At 48.7% G+C, this 23,698-nt stretch overlaps 1 protein-coding gene across 4 annotated transcripts in view; it reads right to left on the bottom strand.

Annotated features, from left to right (window-relative positions):
• Positions 1-1,268: 1,268 nt before the first annotated feature.
• MYH10 (myosin heavy chain 10) overlaps positions 1,269-23,698 on the bottom strand; it is a 141,407-nt gene continuing 118,977 nt past the window's right edge. For all 4 annotated transcript variants that reach the window (XM_080678792.1, XM_080678790.1, XM_080678791.1 and 1 more), the window contains 15 exons: positions 22,997-23,141; positions 21,525-21,731; positions 19,069-19,173; positions 17,828-17,980; positions 16,933-17,181; positions 16,444-16,656; positions 14,524-14,736; positions 13,345-13,506; positions 10,806-10,934; positions 8,255-8,343; positions 7,339-7,462; positions 7,048-7,256; positions 5,538-5,646; positions 4,021-4,193; positions 1,269-2,911 (listed from right to left, as the gene is read on the bottom strand). In XM_080678792.1, the coding sequence (XP_080534918.1) occupies positions 2,767-2,911; positions 4,021-4,193; positions 5,538-5,646; positions 7,048-7,256; positions 7,339-7,462; positions 8,255-8,343; positions 10,806-10,934; positions 13,345-13,506; positions 14,524-14,736; positions 16,444-16,656; positions 16,933-17,181; positions 17,828-17,980; positions 19,069-19,173; positions 21,525-21,731; positions 22,997-23,141 (2,425 nt within the window). In that variant the 3' untranslated portion in view covers positions 1,269-2,766. The remainder of the gene's footprint in view (positions 2,912-4,020; positions 4,194-5,537; positions 5,647-7,047; positions 7,257-7,338; positions 7,463-8,254; positions 8,344-10,805; positions 10,935-13,344; positions 13,507-14,523; positions 14,737-16,443; positions 16,657-16,932; positions 17,182-17,827; positions 17,981-19,068; positions 19,174-21,524; positions 21,732-22,996; positions 23,142-23,698) is intronic.

The raw sequence follows: 23,698 nt of genomic DNA on the forward strand, positions 1-23,698 counted from the left end.
AGGATGAATTCCTCTCCTAGGTGGCAGCTGGCCAGCAGCTTGTCTTTGACACAAAGCCCAGCTCCCATGAACTGTCTTCCTCGTGCGTCAGTGCCCGGCAAAGGTTTTATGGACTACCTTTCCTGAGACCACGAAGCGGTGGCTTGTTTAGTAAGGAAAGGTTCCTTCTGGTTAGCGTTTCTGGAGTCAGGAACTGGAGTCAGTCTGTGGAGATTGAGTTTCTCCTGATAGCCGAGTAGCGGGAAACAGTGACTGTACACGTTACACCAGCCAGGTGGGAAGCATTCCTTCTTTCTGAGGAAAACCGGCCTCTGAATTCCACAAGCACCTGGACTAAACTAAGGTAGCTGAATGCCAGGGTGAGGACACACGGAACGTGGTAACTCACCTTTTTTCTCCCATGGTAGTGACCCAGGAGGAAAGGAGTACGTCTGGCCACTTTTTACATTCCCTGCCAGGAAGCCTAGATATGTACCGTATGCCACCAGAACCAGCCTGAACTAAGAATATTAGGGAATAATAATAAAAAAGCCAGCATTTCCTATGTGATTTTGTGATCCCTTAGTTACTCCTCTCCAGCCCATCCTAATTGACCCACACTAGTGAGGCTGCCCTTGGGTCTTATCACTGAATCCTCCCCCCCCCCCCCATTACTTTCAGTGTGAATACTGCTTGAAAATGCAGTCTGAACCTTCTTGGATCTCTTAAAACAGTGGTCAGCAAACTGCGGCTCTGTTGACTAATGAGTTTGCCAACCACTGACCTAGATTTTCGATTCCAATAATTACAGACTGCTGTTGTTCCTTGTGATTAAGCCCCTATCCCAGTGGTCGGCAAACTCATTAGTCAACAGAGCCGCAGTTTGCCGACCACCGTCTTAAAATACTCCAGCCCAGCAAACAGCTCCATCGCTGGTGACCAAAGCCCTCCAACAGCTTCATCCTCAGCCCTTTTCTATTAGCTAGCGCGTTGCCAGCCCAGGGGCCCTTTCCTCCCCAATGCACTACACAGAGGCCACTGGGCAGGGTGCGACTTGTAGCCAAGACTGCCCAGAGAACTAGCCTGTCACCTGACACTTGGGAGCGCAGCACCCTCAGAAAAAGTGGGCCTTTTAAGTCTGTGGGACTTGCAGCTGCCAATCAGATCACAGATGGGAAATTGAGAACAGAAGAAAACAGATTCCACATTCACATGATTATTCTCATTTATTGAGGTCTGTTTATTCTTAATGGGTGCTCTTTCCTCCAAGTAAATAGAGCAGGCGTAAATATCTATAATGAATAAATTTATTGTCTTACAAAAATCATTGTCTAGAAATATGGGAATACAAGAAAAGATATTTGCAGTCAGGTGTCTGGTGGTCAACAGCCAGTACAGTTCATAAAGGGGTCAAATCAAAGGTTCCAAACCCACATGACAAGTTCTTCCTAATAGATGTTAAAGCTTTTAACCCAAAAGGTTTGTGTTTTCAAGCACATTGCAGAGGATCAGGGATTTGTACTTAACACTGATTCATTGTCACTGAATGTTTGTAATACCACTTTGACTAGAGAGGTACATGATATGAAGCAGTCAAAACTTAATACATTAAATTGTTACAGAGGCAAATAATATATTTAACATTGTCTTAGTACTGTAGTGTCTAAGGCACTTTCTGTAATGTCAGTTTGCTTACCTATCAACCAAAAACAGAATGTTAAATGTTCACTGTAACACTGTCCAAAGAGGAGGGAAAGGAAAAATGAAAAGGGATTCACATCCACTGGCATGTCAACATTCAGGCAGATGGCATCTGTTGTTGAGGTTCGGTAACCTCATCAAACTTGGAACAAGTCTTGGACACAAAACCGATATTCCCATTTTGGGCTCAAAGCAGCGGCTGAATTTGCAAGGTCAGCACGAGGGCCTGGCTGGCAAGGGAGGGCCTCCCGCTGATTCCTGCTTAGGAGCCCACAGCTCTTGTTCCTGAAGCGAGGTGCACACTGGCAGAACCAAGGGTTCAGGAGGCCATCCGGGCGTCGATGTGATTGCTGCCACTGGGGCTTCAGCTGCATCGCGGCTACTATCCTTTCTATGCACAGACCAGCCCTGGCCAAGGACAGTTCACACGAAGAGATGAGGGGATACCACCAACTCGAGCGAGACGGGCATGGTAATCCCTGATGAATGCTGCTTCCCCCAATCCATCCCACCCCTCCTAATCTTTCCAAAGCCCCTTTCACAGTTTGCTCGCTGAAATAGTGTTGATCGTTATTTGAAGGAAATGAGATACAAGTGCAGTTTAGGTTCCACAATGTTCTAAGAGAATTGATGTGGCTGAGGAGTCAGGGGCCACATGAACACAGCTAAGTTACCTGTCTGTATGACAGCATGCAGAGCGACCGAGCAACAACCACGGGGCTGCCCCCAATACCTAGCGACTGGCAACAAGGGTCTGGAGTCTGTTTGAAAAAGGGTTCTCTTCTTAACATGTATTATAAAATGGTCTCTTGATGAATATGTGGAAAATAGATGCAATGATGAGACAATCTGTTTAATATGTGCATGTTTTGTGTATGTATATATATATAAAAAGGGGAGCAATTGTACCTAAATCTGAAGCAGGATACAGTATGTGTAGGCTGGAAAGCCTTAAGACACAGTTGATCTTGCAGTAAGGAGTCCCGTGGCTCGCCAACTTCCTAATCTGTAGGAGGCCGAGGCAGGCTGGTGCCGGGTGCGTTCCTTTGTGTCCCACTGTATTGCCTCCACTGGCTTCCTGTGACCCTACTCCGACTGGGGTGGCTGTGTCTCATTGACATCACTGGTCTTACTTTCGGTGTCATCGTCTGACAGCTCTAGGGAAGCCCCTTCGATGTGCAGCTGGCGCCGGCCAGATCGGCTCGAAGAGAAGCTGATTGGGCCGCCTCGCCTGGCGAGAATAGGAAGTAGAGACGTGGGTAAACACGTTAAGAACATGTGGCAGTCAAGTTGTCCAATCACCTGATGACTTCAAACTTCCACCCTTTCCTCAGGACACACCCCCTGGGGGTGTGAGTGGCATGATCAGGACAGGTTCTGGGCCTTCCACCTCTCCTGTCACCACGCCTGACTGCCATGCTGGCCAGCACACAGCGTGCACTGAGCAGGAGGTCCTCAGTGTACCTGATCCAGTATGGCTGTCTGTGCTAGGAGCAGTCAGGCAATAGGCAGCTTAAGGCAAAGCTCTGCTTGCTAACCAAGGGTCAGTTTTTCTATAAAGGGCTCATAACGGGAGGGAGGGAGGGGGAGAGACACAGAGCGAAACATTGATGTGAGAGAAACACATAGCCTCCCACACGAGCCCCGGCCGGAGCCAGGGATCAAACCTGTAACTCAGGTATGTGCGCTTGATCGGGAATTGAACCTGCGACCCTTTGGTGCTTGAGCCAACGTTCTAACCACTGAGCAATTCCACCCAGGGCAGATAGTAAATATTTTACTTAGGCTTAGGTCTCTGTTGCATGTTGTTATTTGTTTATTTTTACAACACTTTATAAATGTAAAAGCCATTCCTGGCTCACTTGCTGGACAAAAGCAGGCACATCAGAATGTGGCCAAGGGCCAGCCTGTCTGCTTCTGTGCTAGCCTGTTCCTCTGGGGGAGGAAGTTTAGCGCTCATGTTCAAGCCTCTCCCTGGTGGGGATGGTGCCAGATGCTGCGAGGAGCCTCCTGCCCCGTTTTTTCACTAGAGGCTGGGACCTTTCTTCACCATGGATGTTGGAACAGGGATGGATACGACCTGGCTCCCAGCTTTGTGTATCTGTATGGTCCACCAGTAAGTGGGGGGTGTGGGCCTGTTCCTCCTCTGTCCTCCTTAAGGACTACTAAAGGTAAGAAATCCCGAGTGGATAAACTTAAGAGTAAGAACAAGTAACTCTACATGAATCTAAGTAAACCAGAAAAACCAAGCCCCAAGCCTAGAAATCTGGCTGTTTGTGGAAGCTTTGGGCACAGACTCCATGAGGCCCAGCGCCTCTCAGAGTCCCCTTGGTCGCTCACCTCAGCCGGTTCTTCAGGGTGCTGACCTCGCGGCTCAGCCCCTCGTTGGCCTCGGTGGCATCATCCAGTTCCCGCTGGAGTTTACGCCGAGATGCATTGGCACGTGTAGCTTCTTCTTCCGCTTCCTCCAGCTGCCGTTTAAGCTGCTTCATCCTGGCATTGGCCTTCTCCATCTTGGGGAAGTTACATGAATCAAGTCAAACCAAACTGGTGAGTCCAAAGACAGTCCCACAGCATCCTGAGCGCCCCGCCAGCCATGTGAGTGCGTGCACTTACAAGGGGGTCTGGTCTCGGGCCTTCTGACCTGCCATTGTCAGCAAAGCCAGTCTCTACAGAGCCAACTATGCTAAAGGGACTTTCTAAAAACTTACAACCCTATTTTTTCCCTGAGTTTTTAACAGAAAAAGAGTTTAGTATCTTCACCTAAGATACAAACCTATGGGAGGGTAAAGGTACTTGACCTATGGGAGAGCCAGCAATGTGAGTCTCCAACCCCAGGAGGTGGTACATTCATGTTTATGCTCCTTTCAATATGGGTGTTTCAAGTTCAAAGCCTGACATGGAAGACCAGACATGGTCACACTTGTGCAGGTGCAGCTCACGCCCACCCAGAACTGCCCCATGCTTTATGCTGAGGGCGGGGGTAAGAAGGGAAGGCTGGGGTGCCTGATGAGCAGGGGAAGAAAAGGGAAGGGGGGTTGGGGCCAAAGGCAGTGGAATCATTTCCGTCCACGTCAGCTACCTAGGCTGTTGAGTGATACTGACAGCGCGGCAGAAATCACCACTCATGAAGCATGCATCTCGCGGAGGAAATCGGCCTCACACTTCAAAGCCCTCACAGTGTGCTCTCACCCGCCCCTCCTCTGTATTTCTGGTGCTGGGGGAGCCCTGAGAGGTGGGGACTGAGTCTTAGTTACCTGTGTGTCCCCAGCACCCAGGAGTGCCTGGCAGGAATAGCATATGTGTGTTAAAATATTAGAATTTAAGAGTTGCAAATAGCATTTTCTTTTTTTAAAAAATCATTTTTACTGATTTCAGAGAGGAGGGGAGAGGAAGAGAGAAACATCAATGATGAGAGAATCACTGATTGGCTGCCTCCTGCATAGTCCCTACTGGGGATCGAGCCTGCAACCTGGGCATGTGCCCTTGACCGGAATCGAACCCAGGACCCTTCAGTCTGCAGGCCAACACTCTATCCACTGAGTCAAACTGAGTAGGGCAGCATTTTCTTTTTAAAATTTTTCTTTTATTTGCAAGAGAGAAACATTAATTTGTTGTTCCACTTATCATGGACTCAACAGTTGATTTTTGTATATGCTCTGATGGGATCGAACCCGCAACCTTGCCGTATCAGGACGATGCTCTGTCTAACCAACTGAGCTACCCAGCCAGGGCCTCAAAGAGCATTTTCTTAATTTAGCCATCAAATGGTAACACTTGGCTTATTTGCATCCGTCTCCTGGTAAAGCATTTCTAAGATGTAAGACATTTCATCCTGGCCCACCTTCTTCCCTTACCTGTTCTTTATACTGATCTGCATGTCGACGTTCATCTTCAACCTGCATAAAGATTTCTTTCAGTTTCTTCTCCGTACGTCGGACCAGTTTGTTGGCTGCTGCTCGTTCCCTGTAAAGATGATCAACCATTAATTAGCCTTTTCCCATCGGGAAAATAATTTTTTAAGTCCTTTTTCTCTGGAAGGTGACAAATGTTGGAGTGTTTTCCAGGGCCTCTCTGACGAGAATAAATTATGATAATACGGCCCAGAAATTTCTCCCTTCTGGTCACGAGTGGCCTTAGTAATTGTATACTAATACTGATAGGTAGAAAAAGTGTATTCCTTCACATGCAGATATTAATTTAGGGATCTCCTAAAGATCAAATGTTACACGCAAGCTGCCTGTCATACTGAGTGCAGACTTTTTGAAGACAAAAACCATGGTTGGTTATTCTGATCACCTAACTTCTTAGCCTGGAGACCAGAACAAAGACCCATTATGATACTCGGGACTATGGCAGCTAACATGGGGGAAGGGACCTCCCACACTCACCCTTTAGTTAGAAGTCAAATCACCATGTTTCTAGACAGGCCTACATTGTTCCTTAAAGGAGAGAGAACTTATTGGGTGAACTCCATTGACAACAGCGTACGGGAGCTCAGAGATGCAACATGTCCAAGCAGTAAAGGCATCTGGGAAATAAATGTTGGCCTCTTGAACCTGTGACTCTTTGTGTATGTTTCTCCTATTAAAGCTCGTATGAATTTGACTAAGGCTATGTGTCAGTTCTTCTGAATCATGTCTGGTCTTCTGAATTTTAGACTTTTTGACCTTTCCCCCCAACAAATAGAAAAAGTCCATTTGCTCCTGGACAGATGTTATACAAAAATGGACCGTGATGGAGTTAGCTGAAAGGATGAGTTGTTAATTACAGCTAACTCCTAACTCTGGATTGTTATCTGAGCTCAGTAGAGTGGAAGCAGGGGTGCTGGGTTGGGAAGGGTGTTGGGCGTTGCGCTTGATCACAGGCCCTGAATCTCTGGGCTCCAAGCTCCCCAACAAGAGGGTGAATTTGAAGATCTAAGAGCTTTGTAAATGGCTGCCCAAAAGCTATATTGGGCAATCCTCATAAATTTCAGAATGGTTTACTACAACAGAATAGAAACTGTCAAGCAATTCCTTCCTATGGGTGAAGAAAAGCTTTTATTTTCGTCAAAATGCATTTCTGCCAACAAATCAAAAAATTTTATGTGATGCCACCAACTTGGAAAATCAACTTTGGGCAGAGATGTAAACTATGGCACCTAGAAAGTCCTGGGCACAGTCTGACCAGTTGAATCCTGGCAGAGCTGACAGGCGAGCCCAGCCTTCCTGGAGGCTCACACCACCCTCTCTCTCTCTGATGATGTGTCCTTGTCAACTCCGCTGCCACAGGGACTCCCCCTAGGGCAAGTGCCTGGCTGCAGGCTGAACCTGGACCTGGCCTGTGGAGATGAAGTTTTGGTTTACTGCATCAAAAACCTCTTACTTGGCCTCCTGCTCAAGCTGCTCCTCCAGCTGCCCAATCTTGGCTTCCAGGGCCGAGATGGTGGCCTTAAACTTGGACTTGACAGCACCCTCTAGCTCCTGCAGCTTGGCCTTCAGCTCCTTATTCTGCCGCTCCAGCTGTTGGCGAGCATTGTCGCTCTTCTGGGCAGCACTGCGCTCGGCCGCCAGCTCTGCATTCAGTGTGTCCACCTGGAGAGGAGAGACGGTTTAGTCACTTGTGCCAGATGGGCAGCATGGCCCCTCCCAGGTGATGAGCTGCCGCCTGAACCACCTGGAGCGTGGTCTTGCGGAAGCGGTCGTTGAGCAGCTCCATGTTGCTCTGCTCCTCCTCCAGCTCCTCCTCTAGCTGTGCAATTCGCGCCTCCAGGCGCCGCTTCTCATCCAGCAGAGCAGACCTGTGGGGCAAGGAGGTGGACAGCTCGACACCAGCTCCGTACAGCACGGGCACACTCAGGAGGCTCCTCCTCCCACCTGGCTGCTACAAACAGGCACCACTCGGCTTCTCTCTCCCCTGTAGCCGTCCCTAATCTGTCAAGTCCCACTGATCACACTTCCAAACACCACTCACTTCTCTGTCCTCGCGCCTGCTCCCTCTAGGCCCCCTCACCTCTCACTGGGACCATGGGAGCCTTCCAGTGGCCTCCCCGCTGCCCCTCCATCTGTTCTCCAAAGCCAGCAGCCAGCAGCTTTCAAAGGGCAAAAAGGTCCTGGCACTTCTATTTTAAACTCTACTGGTTGCCCAGTGCATTGAGATAAAATGCTAACTCCTCATGGCATGCTAGAAAGTGGCCGTGATGAACCCGCAGATGGTAATTAAATAGAGAAAGCAGCTCCCTAATTGGAAAAAAAGATCTTTTAATGAGAAATCATTCAGGAAAAGGTAAGTCAAAGGACTCTACTTGCCAAACCTAATAAATTTAAGACGCAAGGCCGTGCAGTCTGCAGAAATCGGTTCGTTCTGAATGTACTTCCTCCTCACCTGTGGGCATGACTGGCCTGGTGGGACCTGCCTGGGGCGGGCAGCCGCTGTAGCCGAGGCAGTCCAGAGGCTCAGCATCTTGTGCTCGTCTTTCCAGAGTTTGAATAGACGAGCACATCAACTATTGACCCCTGTATGCCGGGCCCCATCACGCCTTCGGTGCAGCAGGCCCAGACGCCTACCCCTCCCACTGCTGCAGGAGACTCACTTGCCAGAGGCGCTGTTGGCGATCTCATCTGCCAGCTCGTCTCTCTCTTGCTCAGCATGTCGGCGGGCTCGCTCGGATGAGGCAAGTTCCTAAATGAAGTCAGGCAGGATTTAAGCTCTGGCTGTTAATGTTTCGTCAAATGTGAAATCTGATGAAGCCTGCAGGCTGCAGCCACCTTGCTCAGGCACTCTGTGCCTCAAACTGCAATTAGATCTGAGGAATTAAACTGGCAGGTTTGCTGAGGGAATGTTTGGGTGCAGGTCAGCCAGGTGCTGTGCTGTGTCACCATCCGGACACAAAGGTGCCCACGGAGGGAAGGCCTAGTCTATGTAAGGGCGTGGCTGTCCCAGTGTCAGAGGCGGCTATATTCCTGCCCTCCTGAGAAAGCTGGTGTTTCTTAATCATAAACGGAGCACAAGCTTTATGCAAACTCAGAACTATACCAGTTAATGGTCTTGAAGTATCTGTTGCATAGACAAGTAGTACAGTTTGGAGGTCAAGTACACTAACCAATAGACCAGAAAATCAGGTGCTTGTGCAGCACAGCGAGCAGCACAGCGAGGAGCACAGGCCCCTGGGAAGGGTAGAGTGTGCCCTCAGCTCAGCGCGGGGCCTAGGTGGTGTGCAGGGCCTCTTCCTTGCGGCTCTGCAGGGCCTCGGAGAACTGGGCAGGGCAAGGGGGCGCCAGTGCCTGCCGCCCTCTGGAGGAAGAGCTGCCTGATGGCAGCTTTTCTACTTTCCTTGGGAAGCGGATCTCCCACAGGCAGGTGCCGGTGTGCATTTCTCGCCCACCTGGGTATAAAGATCAAGATCATATTCTCAGAATCTGAGATGCACAGCGCCCTTATTTTATGGAGGAAACCGAGGCCGTGGATGAAGGGCCTTGCCCAAAGCCTCAAGGCTGGCCAACGGCAGACACTCAGGGTCCTTCCCCTCCCTGTCCAGAGCCTCTTCCCACCAGGTGCCCCTCCACATGGTGCTGTGTTTGGAAGAGCACCTCTCAGTATGTCTGTGGAACAGGGCTGCATAAAGAGCTCCTCTGTGCTCTGCACATGCCCCTGCGCTTAACTTAGAGCATAGGACGCAGGCCCCCTGAAAGGCCTGGCTCCCGCACACAGAACTAGCACGTGGGGCAGGGCATGAGTCCAGGCTGTGACAGCAGCAGGTGGAACTCAGGACCCGAAGGCCTCTGTCGAACACACTGAAAGTGCAGCTCTGCCATCTGGCCTCTGCGGTCTAGTTTCCTGGGCCCAGCACGGACTCCTTCCGACCACTGGCTGGGTGTGCTGCAGACAGGGGAGGGGCCCTGGGGAGAAAGGGGAAGACCCGAGGGCCTGTAACCTAATGAACAAAGGTGGCTGAGGAAGGAAAAACAGAGAAACAGACAGGAGGACAGGCTAGCTTTCCAGGTCAGTCCACTCCATGATGTAGTGAGCCCTTGTCCGAGGTCTAAAGACCTGCAGCTTTGAAGTCAGAGTGCTGGCCTGCAAGGTGTGTGGACACTGAGGCCATGCCAGGCTTTCTCCAGGACACAGGCTCCCAGAGGCTATGGGCTCATTGGTCAACTACACGATGACGTACATGGATCTTGACATGCTGCTTCAAAGATGAACCCATGTTCTTTTTAAGCACACATGGCCCTAGAGCTGCTGACTCTCAGTTCTCTAACCATAATAAAACTAGACATCAACGAAGAAAAAATAAATGCCATACATTTGGAAATTTAAACCGCACTTTTAAGTTATTCATAAGATAGAGAAACCATCATAGAAATTAGAAAAATTTGGAATTTAAATGACAACAAATAGGATACACTGAGAACAGTACCCTGAGGGGAATTTATAGTGTTCTATGCACATATTAGACAACAGGAAAGCTTGGAAATTATTTGAGTGTCCAACTCAAGAAAAAGAAAAAAAATCCAAGGGAAATAAAGGTACAAGCAAAAATGAACGGAATAGAAACCAAGAAGGATTAGCCCTGAAGCTGGCTCTCAGGGTAATCTCAGGATCTGCTCAGTTTACTTATGGATTTTCCTTTCCTTCTACTTTTCTGACACCTAGGGAGTTAATGCCCTTTCTTTCTTGCAAGCTCAACTCTGCATTTACTTGTTTTTGGTAACACTTGTTGGATTATAAGATGATTCACTTAGAAATTCAATGAAACATAACCTCCTGTTTTAAGTTTGACATGTAGTGCTTCTGTGTGAAACAAGGCAATCTCCTATCACTTAGGTCAGAGTTCAGTTACGTGGTCCTGATGCTTGCCAACACTAAGCAAACATCACTCCTGTTTCTTACACAGGAGACAAGCCTGGGAAGTGGCTTGAAAAGCTACTGGTCAGCTCCTCTGCCTTGAGCCAGGTAGAGGAATATATGAACAGCATCAAAGTGTGACCACTTTACCGAACTGAAGCAATAAGATGGTCCAGTCACATATTAAAAATGGACAGAGAAATTACGACTACAACGACATTAAGATATTTATCTGATCTTGGAGAAATTGCAAGGACAAATATTTGTTGAACAAATGGATGAATAAGCAAACAAACCTCCTGCAATTGAAGGATTTCCGCTTCTAGACTCTTTAATTTCTTTTCACTCTCTTTGGATTGAGCAAAAATCTCATCCCGGGAGGCACGAGCTTCTTCTAATTCACGCTGATAATCCTTCATCTGAGCCTAAAGATAAATAGGAAGCAGGTTTGGGGTAGTTTTCATTCTTTGTCTTTAAACATATTTTTTCCAGATTATAAAAGTAATATACATTCATTAAAAATATAAAAGTATATAGAAATGACAAAGATATCACAAGAAAACATTCAGACCAATAGTCCTTATGAGTATATATGCAAAAATCTTCAACAAAATTGTATCCATCAACATATAAAAAAATCATACACCATGTATATTTATACACCACTATATCCCACCATCCAACTGAGATATGAGCAATGCAAGGCTTGCTCGATAACAACAAAGAATGAATATAACCATATAATCATCTCAAAATTCAGAAGTTAGTACTTGACAAAATCTAACATCCTTTTTTATTATAAAAACAACAAGCTGAATAGAAAGAAATTTCCTCAACTTTGAGAAAGGGCATCCCGTTGTCCCAGAACCATTTGTTAAAAAGACCAGTCTCCCCTCATTGAATTAATTCTATCCCGTAGATCTATATGTCATGAAAAAGAAGGACAAAGATGGAGAACCTGTGGGGCAAGGAGGTGGACAGTTCCAAATTTCAAAATTTACAAAGCTACGGCAATCAAGACTATAGTATCTGCATAAAGACAGACATATAGATCAATGGAATAGAATTAATTCAATGAGGGAAAAACTGACAGCTATTATCATACTTAAGGGTCAAAGACTGAATGCTTTCCCCCTAAAATCAGCAGCAAGACAGGGATATCTGACCTTGCCACTCCTGTTTAACATTGTAATGGAGAGTCTAGTCAAAGCAGTTAGGCCAAGAAAAGGATACTCAAGACATCCAGATTGGAAAGGAAGAAATAAAACTAGATCTTGTATACAGAAAATCTTAAGGAATTCATTAAAAAAAAACAAAAACAACACAACCACTGAAACAAATAAACGAGTCCAGGAAGGTTGCAGAATATAAGATCAATATACAAAAGTCAATTTTATTTCTGTACACTAATTATAAACATTCCAAAAATTAAGAAAACGATACTTAAAATAGCATAAAAAAGAATAAAATATTAGGCACCAATTTAGCTATAAGGCCAATACACCAAAAACTATAAACCATAATTGAAAAAAGATAAAGAATAGGTAAATAAATGGAAAGATGGCCATGTTCATGGAGTGGAAGACAATATTGTTAAGATGGCAATACTCTCCAAACTGATCTATCGAGTCGACACAATATCAAAACCTGAGCTGGCCTTTTTTTTTTCCTTGCAGAAATTGACAAGTTGATCCTAAAATTCATATGGAATTGCAAAAAACCTGGATAGCTAAACAATCTTGAAAAAGAAGGACAAAGTTGGAGAAGTTACAGTTTTCAAAGTTACGGTAATCAAGACTATGTAGTATTTGCATAAGGACAGACACATAGATCAGTGGAATAGAATTAATTCAATGAGGGAAAGAATAGTCTTTTAAACAGATGGTTCTGGGACAACTAGATATCCATATCCAAATGAATTGAGTTTATATATAAAACCACATAACAATAATTAACTCAAAATGGAACTTAAAAAAGAGGTATAAAATTCTTAGGAGAAAACACGACCTTGGTTCAGGCAGTAATTTCAGTTATAATATTATCCAGGGATGACTTTTCCTTCTAAATTCTTCTCTAAGTATGTATATCTACATGACAGTATGCAAAAATCTATACACACATGTGCAGGATTATAAACTAAACTGCTCTACACAGTATCTTCCTTTGCTCATGTAAGCCCTGCTATCATTGCATACACATCTCCATCATTTAAACGGCTGTCAGTCCACTTACATTTAGGTTGTTTCCAGTTTTGCTATCAGAAACAATATTTCAGCTGTGACCTTGGTATATGAATATTTCTTCTCATCTGTATATTTTATTAGAACAAATTCTCAAGATGTGGAATCACCAAGGTCAAAGGGTTGGAGGTTTTCTAAAGCTTTCTGTCACAACTAACAAATATTGCCCAAGAAGTTGTGCCTGCTTATAGGAGGGACCATCACATCCTGCCCACGCCAGGCCACTGCAGAAACTACTTTGTCATGTGACAGTGAAACCAGCAGGGCATTTGAGTAGCAGAAGTGATGACTGAACCAGACTGGAAAGATGACTAACGCTCACGGCAACCAAGGGGGGGAGTCAACACCACCTTCCGCTCTGGTGGTTCTATGGCCCCGTTGGCTAAGCACCAACAGAAGCTGTGCAGAGCCCGAAGAGCATTCCTGCTGACCCCACCCTGGCTCTGTCCAAGCTTGCTGAGTGCGGCGTGCCACCTCTAGGGCCTGCTGCACCCCAGAGCCAAGGTGACCGCTCTTGGCGATAAGGGGCAGGCTGGGTGTTGACCTCAGCAGGGCAGGACAACACCATCCAAGACTGCTGGTCAGCTGCACATACCTGAAGTTTACGAAGCTGCTTGATGACTTCATCCCTAGCTTTGTTTGCAGCCTCAATTTGAGATTCAAGGTCCTTCAAGTCTATTTCCATTTTCTTCTTTGAAGCAACAGCAAGTGCACGCTGCTTCCGCTCGTCCTCCAGCTCTGCCTCGAGCTCCCGCACCTAAGAGACAGCACCGTTGTGTTGGTCAGACCCTGGATCCTGGCACAAAGGACGGGCAGCCTGGCGCCATACAGGGCTCTGGTGACTGCACAGGTCCCCTGCTACCAAGCAGTTCTTATTATTAACAGAAAGCCACTGTAGGTGCATTTTGTTCAGAGATCTTTACAAACACCACCTGGTATACGCCATTCCCACCGACTACTACGAGGGCACAAGTTCATGTTCCAGGTGATGCAACAAAATGGAAAGACAGGACAACTTCTTGGGGGAGTTCCCTCCAGGGACAGACACTCAAGCAGCCCGTGGGGAGGCCCAGGTTCCAGGTGCTGAGGTCTCGGGCCAACACCACATGGGTGAGCCTGTTGGACAGGATCCCCCAGCCCTGCCAGGCCTCCAGGTAATGCACCCGCTGAGTCCAGAATCCCCCACCCACAGAGGTTGTAACAAGTGTTGTCTTAAGCCACTAAATTTGAGCTAATTTGTTATCTATCAATAAGTGACTAATGTAATAAATATTAGTGGAATGAAAATAAAAAAATTAAATAATCTAAGAGTTGATACCATGAACTCCAAGGGAGTGTCACAATATTCACAAAAAATTTTTAAGTAAATTTGTAGAAATGTAACGTACATTTAAAACATAAATAATAAGTGCCTAACCACTTTTTAAGTTAAAAAAATGTAAATATCTGTTTTTTCTCCTTTAGAGAGTGGTTTAATGAGGACACGTGATTGAACTTAAGAAATATGCTGAACCACCTGTCAATGTGTTTAGATTCTTTCCACTTTTAAGACCCACAGAACATGAATTAACTACATATTCCCTGGAGATTTCACTGAGGGCTTTTCTATCGATGATTATGGCTTGTAAGCAGCAACGATACTGCCTGAGAATAAGAATTTAATTACATTAAATTGTAAAGAATAAACATATTGAGTGACCAGATGATTTGACTCCAGTTAATGTGTTCCAACGTGAATGAGTGGGGCTTGAGAATGGCCACACGCCCCACCTACCTGCTTAATCAGCAGCCGCTTTTTCTCTTCATTCTGCTCATCTCTGGTTTGCAAGTCTCTCTCAAACTGGGCCTTCATGGCCTGCATGTTGACCTCCAGGCGCAGCTTGGCATCCTCTGTTGCCTGGAGCTCGTCCTCCAGCTCTTCCAGCTGGGTCCTCATTTCCTCCACCTGCTGCTCCAGCGCCCGCTTGGATTTTTCAAGTTCATGAACCTAAACCACAGGAAGCATCGAGAGTTGACCCCCAGCAGGGGCATAGCATGGCCAGTGCCTTCCTGCTTACAGGCCCCCACAGCGCGTTGGACACGGCAGGCACCGGGCCAGCTTCCTGGCACCCTCGATCCCTCCCTGTCCCTCTGGGCTGCTGCCAGTCCTCAGTCCAGTCTGCCAATTAAACGCCAGAACTGACGCCTTTGTTCACACGTGCTTGGTAATCAGTACTTTATTCTCAGATGACCTGGAGGCTGAGAGGTCTTTAAAGCCAAAGAACAATGCAGAGAGTGCAGTGCCAGAGACACCTGCCCGCTGCCTGCCTTTGCCCGCATCTGTAACAGGCCCTACAGCACATCCTTGCTGGGGAGGATCATTTGCACTGAAAACGCACACGTGGGAACTGTTGAATATGAGGGTGTGTGAGGCCTGTGAGGCAGGGCACCGTTAGAAGCCGCCCTCCTCTGACGGAGATGTCCCCTCAGACAGGCATGCGCAGGTGCTGCTGCCCCCCTTTGGGGTTTGTGCTATGCTGTTCTTGGGGGCAGGTGAGAAGACTACACCGTGAGGGCCTCAGTCTCAGCAGAGTCTGGCCCTTCACAGGCTCAACAGAAATGTTTTGGGGATAAATGTGTGACCGTCCATTAGTCTAGAGCAGTGGTCGGCAAACAGCGGCTCGCGAGCCACATGCGGCTCGTGAGCCTACATTTGCCGCTCTGTTGACTAATGAGTTTGCCGACCACTGGTCTAGAGAAAGTGAATGCGGAGCAAGAAAAGGGAATGACTGTGGAGCTCGCTCTCCAGGCCTCACTCTGTGACCACAGCCATTCCTACTCCAGGGGGCCTTTCCTTGTCCACAGGCTGGGGCCTGGGCACGAGGCTGTAGGAGACCCGGGAGAAAGGTGGGCAGTCTCCCTTCCCTTCCGCTGTGGCCGGGAGCCCATATCCCATGAAAAGAAGACTAAAGAGGACCATGCTTTTTGAAGCACACCTGCAGTCGCTTCCCTCAACCGGGCAAATGTAATGTCCATTGGACAGGTGAGGAAACTGAGGCTGAGAGAGCTTATGGCTTCTGCTGGGCAGATGGACACTGGTGGGAAAGCCACGTCCTGAACCTGTTTCTGATTCCAGGGCCTGGACTCACTGCACTGTCCTCACATTGTACACTAGGGGGGCGTGCAGGGGGATAAGATCCAGCGGGGCTCCCGTGTGAGAGGTGGTGGTGGAAGGAGAAACAGTACCACAAAATTCCCAGACTGTGAGCAAGTCCCCAGTGCATCTGAAGTCTTCAGAGAAAACAATGGGGCTCACTGGGAAGGCCCACGTCGCTCCTCTCCAGGCCCCGCTCCGGGCGGGAGACATCCCACCTGCCTCCCTCCGAGCGGCCCTCGTGCTTGGTAACTACCTGTTGACTCAGGAACCATGAGCTCCTCTGGTGAAAGGGCTGCTGCCAGAATGTACGTCAGGGCAGGAGGGCCCGTGAAAGCGACAAGAATAAACAAGTCTTCACCACCCGCAGGTGCTGCGACAAGAACTCACACCAGGAACAGACGGCAGGAAACCTGGCAGTTTATTCCAGAAGACGCTAACCCCGTGTTTACCCCTGGGCCAGAACACGCTTCGGCAACCTCGCTGCTGGGCCAGGTCCCCCAAGCCCTCCAAGGAGCTGCCTGCTCCCCCTTTGAAGGGACCAGCCCCAGGGACACTCACATTCTTGCCCACGTCGTCCTTGGAGCTCATCAGGTCTTCCATGTCTGCCCGGAGCTGCTTGTTCTGCCTCTCGAACTCCTCCTTGGCCTCCAGGGCCTCCTCGAGGGCGCGGGCCAGGGACAGAGCTTTGGTTTCTTTCTCTCTGGCCTCAGCTTCAGCGCGGTCCCGCTCCTCCGCATAGCGAGCAGAGATGTTCTTCTCTTCTGCCAGCAACTACACGGAATGGCATCGGGAAAGGTTAAAAACAAGTTCAAAAGCAACGCGGACTCACCCAGCACGTCCGACTTATTGCTGAGAACACTGCTGCAAGATGATGGGTGTTCTCTTTTTTCCTTTCCTGATTTTTCCAATTTTGCTGTAAGTGTATATTGCTTTTCAATATGAAAACATTATTTTAAACTAAAATAGAACCGAGAGCTCTGCCTGGAGGAAAGGATGGTGGCACTGGCCCTGGAGTCGGGGAGACAGGGATGCAGAGCAAGAGCCCACCTGATCAAACTTCTTCTGCTTCTTCTCCAAGTTGGAGACGATCTGGCGCTGGTGGTCCAGGTCCACCATCAGGTCGTCCAGCTCCTGCTGCAGGCGGTTCTTGGTCTTCTCCAGCTTGTCATAGGCCAACGCCTTTTCCTCCAGGCGCTGGCTCAGAGCCTCCACGTCTTTCAGAAGCTTCTTTTTGGCTTCTTCCAAACTTTCAATTGTCCCCAAGTCATCATCTACTTTCTTCTTTGTATCAGTCAACTAGGTTTTAGGTCAAGAAAAAAAGATCAATATTAAAGAAGTCAACTGATTTTCACATTTGAGGAAAAAAGAAAAAACTTGTTTTCAATATTTTGTGGGAAGAAATAATAAATCAATGCTATTTGATTGTGAGCTAAGTAATCTCAGACTATAACTTAATTTCTTAGCTAATAATCTAGAAAATGACGATTGGATTAAAACTTTATGTAATTGATACAGACCTGTGTCTTTATTTTTAAATATCTTTTTATTGATTTTCAGAGAGGGAGGAAGTGGGGCGGGGAGAGAAACATCGATGTGGTAGCAGAACATCCATTGGCTGCCTCCTGCACGCCCCCCACTGGGGGGTCACGCCTGCAACCTGAGTGTGCCCTGACCAGGAATCGAACCAGCAGCCCTTTGGTGCACGGACGACGCCCAATCAACTGAGCCACACTGGCCAGGGCCTGTGTTTTTAATTTAAATGCTTCCAATATCAGAGCCAGCATAGCATCAGCATTTGGCTGGGTCAAAGAAAAAACACGTAATGGGCTTTATTTAGTGCAACCTGATTAACGGTCCCACAGGGAGCAGAAGCAGCCCAGCACAGCGGAGACACGAGCTGCTAACCCACACTTGCAGGCACCTCCACTTCCCGAGGACACACCTGGGACTGCAGGGCCAGCACTTGTTTCTCTAGGTTCTTCCTGGCTTCCTCCTCCTCCTCCTGCTGCTCCTGCAGGCTGTTCTTCTCCTCCTCCAGCTGCCGGATCCGGCTGCTCAGGTTCAGTTTCTGGCGTGTTTCTTCCTGAAGAAGCTCCTGTTTATTTTATAAAAGGTCAATACTTAAGTTACTTTAATCACCTTCACAAAATACCTCATGAAAAATTCATGTCATAAAGAACAGAGAGCCTCAGTGTATGAGAAATACCCAGTGATATTAACAAACAGAAAAGATTTAAAAACATACGTGATCACGTTATAAAAGCTCTTAACACAAATACTGCTTCAAACTCATTCAGGAGGAATGGCAGCATCCTCTGTCCACCTGGCGCCCAGGCCAGGAACCTGCACGTGGCCAAGACTCCTCCCCTTCCGGCACCGCCTCACTTCTAGACCCCCTTCCTGTCCACACCCCGCCCTGCCCAGGCACTGGCATTTCTCACGAGGATTACCTCCAGTACTGGGCAACCCTTCAATTGCTTCTCCTTTATCCTTTCTGCCAGAGTAACAACAGTCAGGGGCACAGACAGCTTTCTGTGAGCTGGTCCTGTCTCCTTCACCAGCCAGGAGGGGCCTCGTCACAGCGTAGGCCCCAAGTACAGTGACCCTGTCCCACTCCCTACTGATTCTACCCATTTGTCCGAGATCTTTAACCTGTGTCCCCAGCACCTAGCCCAGAACCTGGCAAATATTCACCATATAAAGCTTGAACATTTTTCAAAAATAAGATATAAAACTCCAAGAAAGCAGCTACATTCTTTTCATATTATCATAGTCATTAACCTAACTTCCATCCCAACAAGTAATTTAACACAAGTCTTATAAAAGTATGACAAGCAAGCTTCAGCCTGGCTTTTACAGAATGGACTATTTCTCCTAGGTCAGCGTATTGGAATTTCAACTAGAACAAAACCACCTTATTGAAATGGCCAGCGACACAAGTGTGTGCAACAGGACCACATGGGGTGAGCCATGCCCCAGGCAGCGCCGCTGCCTGGCCCACGTGCCTGTGAGACAGAACCAGGGGCTCCTCACTGAGCCTGAGCTTCAGGGATCTCCCGAATGTCACGGCTGTTACAGTGCAAGTGGCTCCAGATAGAAGTCACCAGAAACCCGGAAGGCAATTCACGTATTGATTCTGGAAATGGTAGCATTCTTAAAGGACCCTCACTCCTCCTAGCATACCTGTGTATCCTGCAGCTGAGACTCAAGACTAGCTGCATCCTTAGAAAATTTAATGCCCTTCTTCTCTGCTTCTTCCAGGAGAGAGGAGACGTTATCCAGTTCATTCTGCAAGGAGGAGCAAAGTTACATCCAAACTGTCAGTGAGCAGATCAAGGGCCCAGAACCACCACTCTCACATGAGCATAAAAGCAGCATTGGGAGAGGACCGCCAAACTCGATCAGGGCTTTCTCACCGAGAGCCTGTCACCTCCCAACAGTGCCCACGTGGGCAGGCACTGTCCCAGCTGCCACAGACAAGGACGTCGTCTTTACCCACGGAGAGGACAGGGAGCTTGGAACTGCAGGGCGCACACATGGGGGCTCTCCCAGCTGCTACTGCCTGGTTTATAGTGAACAGGCAGTTACACCAGGCCGGCCAGGGCTGCGGCCTGTGAGGAGGCCCTGAGGGCAGCAGGCGGCTACGCCACCTTCTTTCACACTGAGAAGCAGTAACCATGTGCGAGGGGTGGGTCGGTATAATTACTATTCTTACAGAACTTGGAAGTTTTATCATAGAGATTCAAAGTTTAGATTCTAGTAGTTCTCTTAAAGCTTTAAAACATCTGGTATTCACTCAGTGAATCTAGTTAAATAAGGTTGTGAAAACTGCACGGTGACAGATGGCTACCAGACTTAGTGTGGCGATGACATCATAAGGTATTGCATGTAGAAACAAATATAATATTGTATGGAACCATACCTTAATACATTTAAAAAATTGGTATTATATATTTATCATGAATACTTAGTTACCTCTTATGGTCAAATTTTATGAATAATGTGGTCAAAAAATGTTTTTCATCCTCAATTAATGCTAGCTCTAAAACCCCCTCCCCCAGTGAAAGTCCCCCCGGTGTAAGGCCTTTCCCAGGTCTGAGGTGTAAAAAGAGGAAGAGGGGTTTGGAAGGGACAGTAGGGCTCCTATGTTCTAGCTGGTCCTCCAGTCAGATGAGCAGAGGGACAAGTTAAACAAGTTCTCAAGCGAATGACATTTCCATTTTTGCTCATGTTAGCACATCCTTCAGAGAGGCACACGCCATCAGTCTTGGCAACAGTGTGGGGAAGGGCTCTGGTCAGCACACCGCCCGCCCGTGACCTGCGAGGGAAGCCACCGAGGCAGGCAGGCAGCTCGGCTTCCCTGAGCCTCACATTGCTCACGGACAGGACCCACCCAGGGTGATGTGAGCGATGACTGGAGAGCGCGGACCAGGAGCCTGATGCATGCCTGGCGCAGCACTGGTGCCGGGAGTGCCCCTCGCCTCGCCTCCCCACCACACACGCAGTTTCTGACATCTCTTTGAGGAAAGCCATGGATCTGTGAGCACCTGAGTGTCACACACGAATCCGCTCCAGAAAGGAGCTCGCGAGGGCGGCCCTTGGCTGGCATCAGGGAACTTAGATTTTGGGAGGCTCCTGCGTTCCCCAAGTGACAAACGGCTGGCTGTGCCTCAACCAGGAGCAGGAGCACAGTGATCAGAGTCTTGAGGCGGGCCGGGGCCTCCCACTTAACACATTCGTGTGAACACTGGTTTATGCCGAACACCTGCTTTCCTCTGGATCCGCATTTTGGTCTGTGCCAGGCAGAGGGCGCCCGTGCCCTGCCCCTAATCACCACCCGGCGCTGTCTCTGGGCTCCCCCACAACACCCGCTGTGGGCACCTGCAGCCGAGGGGCCAGCCCACGCCAGCACTCCTCTCCCAGGGCCTCGCAGGGACCTGTCCTTTCCTTTCGCCGTGGTCAGTCACCGCTGTTGTAGGACCGCACGCCGGGCCCCAGGTCTCCACGCCACACGCTCTGATTGCAGTGCAGCACATAATCACATCCTTCGCACCAACAGACACTCACTACTGAACTGTTTTTACTGTTTGCACATTAAAGTTATTCCCAGTTACATTCTTCTATGCACACTTCTGTAGTGGACATTCTGACTGGGATCTGCGTGCACATCCTTAATTATTTCCCCAGGACAAACCGCTAGCCATGAATTCACTGGGCAGGTATTCATATTCTCAAGGCTCGTGGCACCAAACCTACTACACTGTCTTCTGGAGAAGGCTGTGTTAACTTACACTTAACCACAGTGTAAAAAATTCCAGTTTCACAAACCTTCCTCAAGACTAGGTACAATTTTTTTTGCCCATTGTTCCCGCTCTTATTGACTAGTTGAAGGTGTTTTTAAAACCAGTGAAAGAACTATGTCTGTGGTTCACTGTGAATTCACTAGGCTCGGGCTAATTCAAGCTGTCTCGTTCCTAAGTACAGTTCAACTCAACCACAGAAATGCACACCAGGGCCCCAAGGTGCGATGCGATGCCAGGCACTGAACAGCACATCAGCTGTGGTGTCTCAGGGCCGCGGGGGTGCAGGGTGAGCTCTGTGCCACGGTGGGGCATGTGTGGGTGGTCGCCTGGGCTCACCTGCAGTTTATTAGCTTTCTCGGCCAGTTCCACGCGGAGCCTGTCCCCCTCGGAGACCTTGGCGTGGAGCTCCTGGACCTGGGCATCCAGTTTCTTCCTCTTGTGCTCAGACTCGGCCTTGACCTGCTGCAGCACCTTCACCTCACACGCCAGCTCCTTGTTGTCTGTCTCCAGGCCCTGCTTGTTCTTCTCCAGGTTTGCTTTGAACTAAGGGGGAAGGGAAAACAGTATCTTTATTACACGCCAGGAGGCACCGCTTGCTTGTATTTGGATTGTGCTGACAGGGTGAGCCTGAATCAACACTGAATGAATGAAGGAAAACATCTGCTGTGCGGTGTGAAGATTGCTGTAGAAGGAACACATGTGTGCACACTGCTTGGGGTAGTGGGTGCAGATATTAAGGGGCTCACTGCACTGTGTAATTTATCCTTGTCAGTGCAGGCTGGGGGAGACACCCTGTCCAAAGAGTAAGGATTCATTCATGTCCTCCTTGTTTGCAGCAAGTTAGTCTCAGGTGGTTGACAAACGAGTGAGCAGTGTGTATTGATGCAAGGTGGTTACAGTAGGCTGTCTCATGGATGACAGGGGACATGGGATAGGCTTTTAAAGCAATCTAGTTGGGGGTGACAAGGGGCTCTGCAGCCTCACTGCCTGGCCTCCACCTGCCTTTCCACTTACTAGCTGTGTGATCCTGGCTTAACTTTCTAACAAGACTGGGCCTCAGTTTCGTTGTCTTTGAATGAGAATGACAGAGACTAACCTTCAGGATTGTAATGAAGGTTAAAGAAGGCAGTGCACGTGACTGACGCACACTGTGACAGCACTTGGCAGCGACGGACACATGCTAATGTGAATGTCAGTAACTGCTCCTGTTGTCCCTGTATAAACTGGAAGGTGGTGTGTGGGCAAGAGGCGAGAACGCTGGGGAAGTCGGAGCAAAGGCCAGAGCGTGGAGGAAAGGATGATGACGACTGGGAAACGCTGCCCAGGGTGGCTGAGTCAGAGGGTAAATGAAATTAGTTTCATCAGGATGGAAAGCCTGTGTTAGAGACACCAAGAGGGAACAATGAAATGAGTGGCAGTAATGTGTGCGGCAACTTGAGGTCAGAGGCGGCGGGTGGGGGTGGGGGGGGCGCCAAGGGAGACACGCTAAGGAACACGTGAAATATTGGGGTGGGGGTGGGGGGGACAGACGGACAGGGTGACCCGCTGGCAGCACCTGAGTGGGAGGAGGGCCTCAAACTGCCCAGGTGCTTGAGCTGAGACGTAGGAGGATGGTGAGTGAGAGGCGGCCCTGGGAGGAAATGTGCTTGGAGGTGGTGGCTGGGCCCACTGCTCTTTGGAAGAAAGCAGGGTGCCCTCAGAAAGCAGCCGCCACAGCGGCCCACAGGGGCTGGGAATGGACACTTCAGGGCAAGGGTGGGGAGGAGGGGGTCTGGCTGGCCGGCTCTCCAGGGGCAGGGCTCCCTCACCCGCTTGGCCTGCTCCAGCTGCTCTGACAGCTCCTCCAGGGCCGACGCGTGTCTCTGCCTCATGTCCTGGATCTGAGCTTCATGGTTCTTAGTTTCTTCCTCAAGAGCCTTCTTCAGCTCTGCCACTTCTTGCTCACGTTTTGTACTAGAGAAACATATTTTAGAGAAAGCAGCTCAGAATTAGCTGGCTAATTAAATTAAAAATTAATTTGTTATGTCCTGTGTGGCTCAGTGGTTGAGCACCTCCCCATGAACCAGGAGGTCATGGTTCGATTCCCGGTCGGGGCACATGCCCAGGTTGTGGGCTTGATGCCCAGTAGGGGGGTGCAGGAGGCAGCTAATCAATGACTCTCTCATCATTGATGTTTCTTTCTCTCTCCCTCTCTGAAATCAATACAAACGTATTTTTAAAAAAATCAAGGAAACATTAAAAAAAAAGTGATGCTTTAAAAAAATGCTACAATTACTTTGGTTACTTGTGGCGCTATTTTCCAATAGGCTGGTGTGCCCCTAACTGCGGTGTGGGGAACCTTCCGGAAACAGCCTGCTCCCCCCTCCACAGCTGACCTACACTGGAGACCCAGTGGACATCCCTGAGGGCTCCAAACTGCTCTGGCAGCCCTGCCGCACGACAGGGCAGGAGTGGCTAACACAGGCGCCAGGCTGCCTGCTGCAGCGCCAGCCACACTTCAGTGAGACTGG

This window comes from Plecotus auritus (assembly GCF_963455305.1).
Source record: "Plecotus auritus genome assembly, chromosome: 7".
NCBI classification, from domain to species: Eukaryota; Metazoa; Chordata; class Mammalia; order Chiroptera; family Vespertilionidae; genus Plecotus; species Plecotus auritus.